This window comes from Poecilia formosa, unplaced genomic scaffold (genome assembly GCF_000485575.1).
Source record: "Poecilia formosa unplaced genomic scaffold, Poecilia_formosa-5.1.2 Scaffold292, whole genome shotgun sequence".
NCBI classification, from domain to species: domain Eukaryota; kingdom Metazoa; phylum Chordata; class Actinopteri; order Cyprinodontiformes; family Poeciliidae; genus Poecilia; species Poecilia formosa.
The window spans coordinates 634,251-646,839 of NW_006800231.1; the positions used below are offsets into that span (position 1 = coordinate 634,251).

At 39.2% G+C, this 12,589-nt stretch overlaps 1 protein-coding gene across 1 annotated transcript; it reads right to left on the bottom strand.

The window, feature by feature from the left end:
• Positions 1-1,412: 1,412 nt before the first annotated feature.
• On the bottom strand, positions 1,413-10,432 carry LOC103151808 (rab GDP dissociation inhibitor beta). Its single transcript, XM_016681755.1, has 9 exons — positions 10,244-10,432; positions 9,990-10,089; positions 8,183-8,317; positions 7,902-8,100; positions 7,690-7,821; positions 5,769-5,868; positions 4,564-4,735; positions 4,251-4,450; positions 1,413-2,506 (listed from the first exon to the last, which is right to left on the bottom strand). Exons 1-9 carry the CDS (start codon positions 10,415-10,417, stop codon positions 2,354-2,356), a joined length of 1,365 nt encoding a protein of 454 aa, XP_016537241.1. The 5' UTR covers positions 10,418-10,432; the 3' UTR covers positions 1,413-2,353.
• Between the last annotated feature and the right edge of the window lie 2,157 nt (positions 10,433-12,589).

Consider the following 12,589-nt stretch of genomic DNA (forward strand, 5'->3'; position numbering starts at 1 on the left):
CTCGCAAAGCAGCTTGGAGGAGACGCTTTAATGACATGACTGCGGATCACATTAAGGCCCGATTGATGCACACGCACATCCGCTGACCTGAAAACGAGTTTTGTTCTTTGGTTTCAATGTAAAGTATTTACTTATGCTGTGTAATAACTGTAAAAATGAAGGTAACTATGTAGAGGAATATAATTATACTAATAGTTAAAAGTCATGTTGTTGGTTGATTCACATTAAGATATGTTTTGACTGAAAAGAAATGTACTGGGTCAATCTGAGCTAGAAGTCAGAAAGGAACTCATTTCATGAGTAGAGCACCTTTAAATTCCTCAACAACTACTTCACGAATTTCGCCTATCACGGGTTATTTTCGGAACGCAACCCCTAAGAAAAACAAGGGTTCGCTGTAAATGTTGTGTTTACTTCATTTTTTTCTACAGCAGAAGAAGTTTTGTCAAAAAAGCGTAACAGGCTAAATTTCAAAAATGTTGTAAAAACTTTTTTTTTTTTAAATAAAAACGTGTGGGGAAAAAACAGTCCACAAGCATCCTCATTCCAAACACATTCACTTAAATTTTCACTTTATGGAACATGTTCACATTCTTTGACTGTATATCAAATATATTTTAAATGTAACTGAAGATATGACATAATACAACATATAATATTCAATAAAATACAAAGACTTAAATCTTATTGTATAGACTAGGTCATCAAATCACTACGTTGCCTGTAGGAATTTTTAATGTCCGGCAGGCGTCAGTATTGAGTGACACAGTATCAATACAGCGTTGCTATGAGTCAAAAGGCCTCATGACGCCTCATTTACCCATCACTACCAGAAATCATAAAATCTAGTCGCGGTGTGATCACCATATTCCAATGGAGATTTCTGCAGAGTTCTACTCTCCAACATCTACAGACTCACCCTGGAGAGGACGTCATTCTGACACTTTCCTTGCGCCAGGTTTCAGCCAAGTAGGAGAAACTCTGGGTTTGGATTGCAGATTGCACCTGCAGCTAAAAAAACATCCCATCAACATGTGAACATCTGAACCCTTTCTGCTCCACGTAAGACAGCATGGGGATGATCAGTTAGCTACTTTTTGGATTAATGATTGGATAGCAAAAGATTTGCATGCATGTCTCTGTGTGTACATATACAGTAATTTTGGCTTAGTTACTGCGGAGTATGTTCCGCTTCCAGCAAGTCACCGTTTGTGAGTCTGTATACTCCAGTTAATAATTGATCAAATGCTAAACTAGTTGACGATTATTTCAATAACCAACTCATCACCGTTAATCAGGTAAATCGTATCAGTCCTAGTTGGAACACTTGATATTAATCCTCCTGCGTGTTAGAACACTTGGAAAAAAAAAACCAAACTCTTAAACTATATATTTCCATAAAAATGAACAAATACAAGTCATTTGATTTATTCTTTTTACTTTGCAGTACAGAAGTCATTTGAGCCCAGGCCAAGTGATTTTCTTTTACAGTTGTTGAAAACAGAGACGAGGCTCTCATCAGTTCAATACTGCAGCAGTATACATTTGGTCCTTCTTAAGTAATTACAGTGAACCATATTTGCCATCCGCCATCAATGTTTGGATCGTTTTACCAGGCACAGATCCAAATGTCTGCTGCTTTCTAGGAACTCCAGCTGTCGGTAGTTTCAGGTAGTTTTCCCTTGAGTACGGTCATCAGTGTGACTTTGTTTACAGTAAAGCATACCTTCTTGGCAGTGTGTCAGAGGTGAGACCCCTTCTGTCACAGGTCTTTATTTGCTGAAATTACGACACCCTGCAAAGAACAGAGTTGCTCACAAGATTTAATACAAAAAGGACAAAGCCACCTCTTTCTGTCAGACATGGAAAACAAGCACCTGCAAAAACAACATGGTGTTGGAGATATTGTACATCTTTTAGAACCTGAATAATGACAACAAAAAAAACTTGGACCCCACCCACCCTAAACCCCAGAATTTGTTTTTTTTTAAAGATACTGATCAATTCTTTTTTCTTTTTTTTTTGATTTAGGGTCTTTGGATTATGCTTCATCTAAACATGATGACTCACAATAGTATAAAGTACTGACTAATAGGCATAAACTGTATTTAGTGCAACATCCACCTGAATGAGATCTGAAAAAGCAATGCTCCCTTTCTGAACCCTATCCAACAACACTATTTCATATTTTTCTATAGATCATAAACTTCCACAGAGGGCAAACCATTTACCTGGATATCTGGTTAGCCCACCCATGAATGCATATTTCTGTAGTTTATCTATTTGTTTTGTTTTTTTAAGAATTCCGTAATTGCCATTTTTGATAATCTGGAGTACTGTGGATGTGTTGCCTTTACTCTGCGGCGTCGCCAAAGATGTCCTGCTTTTTGCGCTCCATTTCAGCAAAGTCAAAGTCTGAACCAGTCATTCGTTTGTAGATGTCCTTGATGTCAGCACAGGTGGTCTCGAAGTGAGTCGTGGCATCATAAGAGCGGGAGATGAAGATCTGGGAGGGACAAAAGGATCAGACGATAAATATTTCTGACTGAGCACAGAGAGGTTATGAGAATAAAATGCCTTAATGCAATAAACTAAATCTACAATAACACAGATGGTTTGTTTCAAGAAATTTGAATGTCTAATTCACACTTGAACATATTCTACATATATTTTAAGTTATTGCGATAAACGATAATATTGTTGTTTTGAGTCCATTTTCAATTAAAATAATGGTAATGGCATAATAATGCAAGGATACATTCCCAGAAATCAATAAACTTTAAATTCTAATAAACATTTAACACTGGAACTGGAAGACATTATCAACATCCAAAATAAATAAAACAACAGAAATAAATAAAATGAATTAGGGAATCTCTCAAAACAAAATTGTCCTTAGAAAAAAGGTCTAGTTAAAACCAAAGTACCAGACTGAAGACTTTAGTCATCCAGTTTTTGGTAGAAAAAAATAAATAAATCATGCAAATAGAAATCAAGTTTCTTTTAATTTTCCACACAATTAATAGATTTAATGTTTATTGCAGCAGGCCTACTGACAGGTATTTCTAGAAAACCACATTTCGGAATGTGTGTAGGGAAACAGTAACACTCACTGGAGGTCATTTAGGTTCTGCCACAAAAAAAGCAATGAGGAAAACCACAGCCAGGAGATCAGAACAATGTTTTCAAAGACTGTCTGGAGCAGTAGTGGTAGATTTATGACCAATAAGATTGAGCTGATTGAGCAGCCAACCCACAGGGGAACCCAAACGTTTCTTTTCTTTTGTGGTAATCTTGTCTATGCTGCAAGTTCTGTATTTTGCAGGTGATGATCAGAATGGTGTCTGATTAAAATGCAACAAGCCACATCACTTGCTCAGCTTCCACGAGCTCATCGCAAATGTTCAAAAGCACCAAAGCTAAAGTAGACAAAAACTGGATACAAACACGCACTTCTACTCTGTTACAGACGTTCACGTGCTGAGTCAGGTGCGCTCGCATGCAGACAAAAGCATTTTCCCCCCAGCATACAGAAAGCAAACAGAAAAACAATTGCAACAACCTGCAAAACAGGCAAGGATATCAATGATTTTTAAAAAGTGCAGATTTTGTTTTAATGGTCGCAGCTTGTTCTCCTCCAAGTAGCAACAGGAGCAACTGTTATTATTGCTGTTAGAAAATAGGGGTTCATCGTTGCGGTTTTCTGGCTGTTCACAATATTTATAAATCCTGACTCATTTTGGCCTACACCGATTTGTTTCAGCAACAAATATAGCTAAAAATTGCAAAGTTGACAGCAGTAAGCAGACTATTATTGAACGCAGTCAGACCTTTGTGGTGGTAGAAAAGATCAGTGGATGAGATCGGTTTCAAATGCAAGTATCATCCATAGGTCATCAATCGCCCAAAATGAAAGAAATTGGGCAATCAATCAGCCCCCTCCCCACCCCCCAAAGCTATGTCCCTACTAGGGAAACACTGTTTTGAATACACTCTCATAAGGTGCAGTATGAATCTGTATGCTGGATCCATACTGCAACTGCAGACTTGTGGACTACAAAGCTGTAACAGACTAGTCCTGCTCTGGCTTCTGTTCAACCAAACAAAAGCCTCAACAGCTTTAACCTCTCCTACTTGAAACGATACCTTAATCTCATACCAACACAAACAGTGTTTTAATTGTCATCCGTTTTTCCAGGACCAGAATGGGAAGCAGAGTCTTCAGCAGTAGATTCACCCACTGAGCCTACCTGGCTTTCAGTGCCCATGTCGGTGGGTTCATACAGATCACTGATGCTGACAAACTTCTGCTCGATGGGCTCCAGGAGGTCCATGGCCGGCTTAATTTCTTTCTCGGGTTCGTTCGTCTCCACTGTGGTGCTGGCGATTGCGATGTATTTACCCGCTGCGGCCACGTTGTGAGCAAAAGAGATCATACAAACATAGATGTCTGTAAAGAGAAAATTGGAAGTTAACGTTCGACAGTTTCACTGTGGAAATAAAATATTTCCTGCATTTCTGTTTTAATATAAGCAAGTCTTTCCTCTTCACATATGAACTCACCGTGCTTCCTGTTAACCTGATTCTGTGGGATGATGATCTGGCAAGAGTTGATGTCACCGGTGTTGGCAATGGGATGACTCAGGATGCAGATGACTCTGATCACCTGGCCAACTTTCTTCACACGATCCATGACGTAGCTGGGGTCGCAGATCAGCTGTTTGCACCTTGCAATCTGGGAGGAACCAGTGGAGAGCATATGAATAAAAACAGCAACTGGATTTTAGAAATAAAAATGTAGATAGTTAGTTTGAAAACATAAAATTTGTAGTGGTGCTTAATTTTATTCCAAGTTTTAAGCACTGACTGAACAATTACAGTCAGAATTATTGGATCCAAGACGTTTGAGCTGCACCCAGTTGTGGGTTTGACTGCTGCCAACAATTACCTGTAATATTGTATTAATAATACTCAGCTAGCCAACAGAACAGGCCCATTTTCAGCATGACTGTCAGCATGTATCCAACATGCTGACAGTCCTGCACGTCTTTCAAGAAAGCATTACCATGATCAGAGACGCACTAATCAATTTTCATGTTTTTGTAAAACTGACAAGCAGACGCCATTTTTTCCCCTGCTACTGTTAGCAAAATAGCAAAAAACATAAGCAAAACATTTCTAATGTCTTGTTTAATTAAATTGTTTTGTTAATTGCAAGTGATATCCACCATATATCTGAGTAAAAGTTTTTCTACAAATAAAATAAAGAGGAATTACTGAACATCTGCTTCATTCTCATTCCTCATGCTCTCAGGCAAGATGTTCAAAACACCAGTGTTACATTTAGTGTTGATTAAATTAATGAATACAAATATGCTTTATAAACAGTGCAGTTTTTTGTTTTTATTACATAAACCATTGAGCTGTTTAGTGTCTTGTGTAACTAAACAACTCTCCACACTCTACAATGAGACCAAGCAGCTGGTGATTCCAAATCATACATGAGTTAACTGATGTACTTAAGAAAACTTAAAGTTAATAATTCTGCATTAATATCATTCTCTTGGAAAAATTCCAGGAGAATGACAAACATGTTGGTTTTATGAAAAGAAAAGCAGAATGGGGAAAGATAAAAAGTAGAATTCCTAACTAAGGTCGTCATTTTTATATAACATAATTACTTTCATTCCATTTCTCTACCCAACAGTGTTTAAGCTGAAGTCTGGAAGCCAAGTTTGTACCATTTACTGTGAGTAAAAACTGCTCACCTCTCCCTCAGACTTGACTCCCACCACCTTCCCATTCTCCATCACGATCTCCTCTATGGGCTTGTTCAACATGTACGTCCCACCAAAGATGGCACTCAACCTGTGATGGAACCAAACAAGAAACACTGCAACACAAATTAAAGTTTCACAAAAGCCTTCAATGAAGTTCTGCCAGCAGGGCTAACTGAAAAGAATTGAGCTCTTCTTTTATTGCCTTAAGAAAGAAGCGTTCTTCTCTTCGTCAGTGTTACTTCATGCTAGTGAAGTAACACTGACATTACTTCATGATAGTCAGTGTTTCACAGACAATTAGGGTCCCGCCAACAAGACCTGCCCTTCAACTCCAATAAGGTGGCTATATGTGGTAATAGAAGGTAGTCATGGTTACAGATGCTACTATTGATTTTATTAGCCTAAGTAAAACCAGATCACGTCATGAGCCATTTCTGTCCCCATATGGTCGCTCATCTACTTTCACCTCTCAAACTTATAGTTTATAGCTGACTCACTGAACTAGGTGAGAAGATGTATGCACCAAGCCACACTGCTTGCATGAGCTCATTGATAAAGACATGTACTTATACTCTGTGAGGTGCAGTCACACACACGTTCAGTGGACACACACTCCAGCCAGTGGACAGCGAACCACAAGGATACCAGCAGTTTTTAGATGTGCTGAATTTCATTCCGATGGCAGAGTCGTAACTCTCCGACTCAGGAGCTCAGTCAGGTTTTATGTTAGTTTTCTTTTACCTCTCAGACTGAAAGTGCTGAAACAAAGAAAGTCAACCAGAGTGCAACCAGTAGAGGTCTGAACAATAAAGTCATTCAAGTGACTGGTGTATCTTTGATGTTAGAGAAACATCTGCAGACCTCAGCTGATGCGCCGTATCACTGACTGTCATGGCAGCAGGCCTCTGATGAGGCTGTAGGAATTTAAATCAACAGAGGCCGATTGTTTTTGACGGGCATCACACAATGCCATTTGTTTCACAATTTCACACCCTATGTGACTGCATCAAGTTTCAAGAAGTCAAAACACACTTGCACTGGCAACAGCTGGTTCCATACAGACTTTATGAGGGCAAAGAAAGCTTAAAGTAGGGCGGGAATTACAGTTGTATGACTGAACTGTCTTAGGATTGTTGTGCTACTTGGTACAAACAGGAAAGTTAGAGATGCACCAATCAATTGGCCAGAAATGGGAAATAATTTTCAGCTCTGATCTGAGATCAGCATTTCAGTGCTGAATACTGAAAATGTTTTTTTTCCCCCTAGTTGGTCATTAAATGCATCAAAACTAAGAACTCCTGCCATTAAGGTATATAAATGAGACATACTGGTGTTTATGTAATTCCATCTTTACTATCAGATTCCATTCTACCTATGAGCTTGCAGCACACTAAGTTGTGTGTTATACGAGTTAAAAATTACTAATTAAAAACAAGTCAAAATCAAAATTGCTATGAAGACTTTAAGAAAAACCAGAAATTTATGTTGGCCAGAAAAAAAAGCATCTCTAGTTATGAATTCTGCCCTGCAGGAGGAAGCTCCCTCTGCTTTCACTCCTCTACAATTATCTGGGATTGTTTCACTAATGGAATGAACAGGTGATGTATAGCAGACTGCAAGCAGAGTGAACTTAACGCCCTAAGATTCATGCAGGTTGAAGGATTCAGATCAACTCATAGAAGGGATGATTGAAATAAAAGCCAACTCTTAGTAATATAAAATTCCATTTGCAATTTAAGAAAACAAAAAGCAAAAAAACGATTACAGTCAGAAATCAAATTTGGTATAATTTATACAGAATCTCAAACAGAAAACATCAACCCAACCCAATGTCACATTCTAAGTTGCAGTTTCCCTACACACACACACGCACACACACACACAGTGGACCCCAGGAGAAGTGTGGTACCTGGCGAAGCCCTGCGGCAGCTCTCCCAGGCCGTACAGAGGGTAGAGGTACGGGCTCTTGCCGTATCTGGCCAGAGATTCGCTGTAAAGCTTTATTCTGTTTATCGTGTCCATGCAGGGTTGATCCAGGTACCTGAGGGAAGACGACGACACATTAAGCATCCAGAACAGAGCATAGAAGACCAGAAAACATTAACCAGAGGCAGAACTGACTCGTCTGTGCGGTAGAGCGCCAGGGAGTGGCCGGTAAAGTCGATGACTTCCTGTCCCAGGCTGAACTTCTGGAAGATGGCCCTCATGGTGGTTTTTTTGGGATCCACGCCTTCCATGGTTTTAGGGTCATTCTCGTCGAAGTTGGCAACAAAGACCAAGAACTTCCGGAAGCGTCGCTTCTCAAACAATCCCATCAGGCCTTTAGCAGAAGAGAACGAGCTGTGAGTGAAGGAGCTGATTTAATGAGAGCAGAGATCACATCCCAAACAGTCACTACTTACTGGATGCCAGGGCCTCAGTCTCAGTGGAGGGCACTTTGTAGATCTTCCCTCCCTTGTACACATAACTGCCTTCAATCACCTTGAAGTCCAGGTAGCGAGTCACCTGTGTGATCAGCAGCATGCGGACCAGCTGGCCTACAAACACAGCAACATTAACCTCATGACCTCACATCTGTTAACCTGACATTATGATAGCTGCTCTAAATCCTTACTCAACTTTTCTTTGGTAATACCAATAATTTGCTTACCGAGAGGAGAAAATATGCTAGCGGAATCCTACAAAACACAACATTTAAAGATTCTATTTCTTACATGTTTGGTGATGAATTAAAGCTGCATGTCGAACTCAATGTGAGCAGCTTAGGGCTGAAATGATTAATCGTGACGAATCGATTATTGAAATCATCGTAAGCTAAAAATCAGTTTATTGTTAACTGGAGTATGCAGACTCACACATGGCATTAGCTGAAAGAAAAACCACAAAGATTTGTACAAACCAAAACTATACAAAATGTATAGTATTAAAAAATAGCAAACTGTCTACAAATCTTTTCTATCCAGAACTCCTATAGTGACGGTCTTAGCTTCACCTGATTCAAATGATGTAAAAACAAAAAAAAAAAAGAACGTACAGACACCTATTGCTATCCAATTATTAATTGGTTAATTCAATAATAATCATCAGATCAGATATATTGCTGTTAACAAAGGGCCGAGTTTATCACACGTTGACGTTAGGATTTTTTAGCTGCATTTGCATCCCTTGCTACAAATGATCAAGAGTTCACTAAAGCAATGCTGTGTTGTTACATTTCAGGAAATAAAATAAAAACATTTTTCTTTATTTTCCACAGAGCCCCTTAGGGGACATGTAGAACATGTTTTCTTTTGCATTTAATTGGAATATGCTTACTGCGATGTCTGCTGGTCTATTTTGTACACAGTCACAAATGTCAAATGTATACACATTTAAAGAGTCTCAGTGTTTATTATTAACCTTTTGGTGCAAAAAACTGATTGAAAATCAATTTATCCACTGCATGTTTATGTCTGTAAGGTTGAGATGGAAATGGCCCTTTAAACCATTCAGACCAACACGAAAGACACACAATCAAAACTGTCAGATAACTATTACCCTGTGATAATAACTCAGAAATAGTCCAAATAGTTTGGATGTATTTTTTATTTCTTTCCTTCTTATGGAAAGTTTCTGTTTATATCACAGGTTTGTGGTGCATTTCTATCCTAAAGTAAAAGATATAAAATTTCAGATGTATTAATGAGATATTAACACACATTGAAAAACCTTGCTTTATAAGCTTTATATTATAGCAGAAAGTATGATAGCCACTGTAAGAAAGGCTTACAGTATTCAATTATGCCACATGAACTTCTCAGGACATTATTGCAAGGGAACACAAAAGAAAAAAATTCCTTCATGTCCCCTAGGGGACTCCATAATTTTCTTAATTATCAAATGAATATTTTTATGCATTTTTAATATTGTACAAAAGATATGATAGATTATTTTATTAGTCTCCCATAGGAGAAATATGTCTTGGAAGCAGGGGCAAAACTGAAATACAACAATAAAAGCTCATCCAAAAGGACAGTAACCAATAAAAATACATAAAAGCACGAATCTCAGATCGGCAATACATCCCCATAAACAAAAAGCCACTTAAGTGGTTAAATCTATAAAATGTGCCATTTTATTTTTTATCCAATTCATCGATTAATCATCAAAATTGATACAATACTCTATTGCTAAGACAATCGTTAGCTGCAGCCCCAGAATATTTGTTACCATTAGCCATGAGGAACTTTGGGACGAGGTCCACATTCCAGTCCCGTCCCTTTCCCATTGACTCTGGAGGGGTCCCAGGCAGGTGGAAGCGCTGGTAGAGCTGCAGGGAGGAAGCAGAACCCAATGAGACCCCCAGCTTGCAGGCCCGACTTCTGAAACCAACACCGTCTCCAACAATGCCGACACAAAGACAAAGCACCGTCTGTCTGTCTCAATACTGATGGGAGGTTGACACTGGTTTTAGGGCGACTTACATCTTCCAGTGGTGTGATAGAAGCGCTCTCAGCTCCGTAGTATGAGTTGCGGTCCATGTGAAGAACCTTCTTCCCCTTTACTGACATAATGCCTGATAAAATGCATTCCTGAAAAAAAACAAACAAAAAAAACAAAAGCACACAATTAAAAGAGCAAAAGTCAAATGTCTTCATAAAGGTTTTATTCTAGTGTTTCAATAAAGCTCATAGAGGCTCCATAACGAAGAGAAGTATGCATGTTCCTTTATTCTGGAATTTATGCGATTATAGCAGCAGGTTTGCAGAACTAAGCGGGTGTAACATGCATCATGTGACCAGAGACTTAAAACAAGTTTCCTGCTGAGTGTGAGGTCACTTTCTACAACTTCTGGTATCATCATCACCACAGAAAGCAACAGGCTCTGCATGTTTCCTGTTTGTCAGGGAAAAGCTGCCCTGAAGGAAGGAGAGCAGCAAACACCTTTCTCGTGTAGAACGAGGAAATTTAAGGCTCAACTGAACAGCAGCAGAACAGAAGACGGGTCAATTTGTGGATTTAAATTTTTTAAAAACTGGTGGAAAAAAGCTGTAGCAACTTACGTTTGTCTCACAAACACACCGTCTGCGTTAGCTAAGATGTTACGGTTTCAAACCCTACAACCTCTGGTGACACTTTCAGCATTACAGCACAATGTTTAAAGCAGCAGTGCCCCTCCTGCACCTGTTGCTGCACAGTGAAGGTCTCCTGGCAAGTTGCAGCTTTGCTGAAAACTAGTCTGCTGCTCTGAAATAGCTTAGATCAAGAAAAACCGGCTTTCCTCTGCAGTGATCTGCAGCTGAAGCCGCCTGCCTCAAGAATAAAAACAAACACGGACAGAGTGCTCATCACAGTAAACGCCACACTGACACAGGAGAAACACACATAAAGTGTGCAAACATCAAAGCTAACAAAATTCACTGGAAGCACAAAGTCCATGTTCACATCTTAACCCATTTTAGCCATTAAGCCTTGAAGCATCCACTCATTTGATGTAAATGAAAATAAAACATGCCCAATATGTGGCCTGAATAAGACAAAAGCTTTCTAAGAAATGGACACTTGGAAACAATAAAAATTATGGACCACATACAGTATTTATTAGGACAGTGCAATGAAAGTACTGCTAAGCCCACTGGAACAAAATTATTTCTTCTTATTTTACTTTTTCTGCCCCAAAAATCCAAACAGGTGGCCTAAGCATATAAAAAATTTCAAACTTCACCCAAAATTGTCCTCAGCATGAAATCAAATGATTTTAATTAAATCAAAAGTGAGCATTGCCTAACTGCAGCCAATACTTTTTAGTGAATGGGCCTAAGTGTTTTCCTTCTACAGAATCATCAGATGGCTGGGAGGCCCAGACCCAGAGGAACGGCTTCATACACCATGTTGAGGTTAGCGTTGGTTCGTTAACCATTAACACTCCGACCAACCGGGACCACAAACTTAAACTTTACAGGGAAGACAGAGCCGAGTGCTGGGCAGTGTGTTGAGATGGAAAAGCCACACAAAATTCTTTGTAAACAAATATAAATCATTCTCACCACTCGTTCAACACGCACGTCTGAAAGCGCGACTACAAGTTATTCCTGCGGTTCACGTAGAGCTGCGCGACCAGAGCTAACTGCGCGACCAGAGCTAACACAGTGGGGTTTAAACTCCTACCTTTATCAAAAACTCTGGAAAGAATCTAATTCCTCACTGGGGGTTGATGCAAACATCCATACAGGTTAGCCTGTGTCCAGTTTCAGTAAAAGGCGGCACGCGCGATCTGCGCCAAGTTAAACTTAAGACATTCAGTTGCTGTAGCGCGCGAGGCAACGAGCAGAGGCGCCAGTGGTGTGATTGGTGCGGCTTTAAATGCATAAACTATCTTCTATAAACATATTTTTAGGAATAAATCTCCTCCACCAGTGAAACACTCAGAGAAACAGAGACGCTTACTATCGGCTTTAAAAAGAAAACAACAAAATAGCGATTTTTCTTTTTTTCTAAAAACATAAACAAGAAACACTTAGCCTGGCAGCGGCGCTAGTAAAGCATGGCGGGCCGCCAGGCCTATAATACACTAGGGGAAACTAGGGCTGTAGTGATACAATAATCTCACGATACGATACACGATATTCTGCTCACAATACAATATATATTGTGATATTCAGCAAACGATACAATTCAATACTTTTGCGATTTTCTTAAAGATTTTAGAGAGACAGAGTGATTTTGGTGACATTTTGTGACTGTTATAGACTTGGATTGAATTAATTTAACTGAAAACTGATTAAAAGCACCAACTACACAATACCTGGCTCTGGTTGGACATGGACACA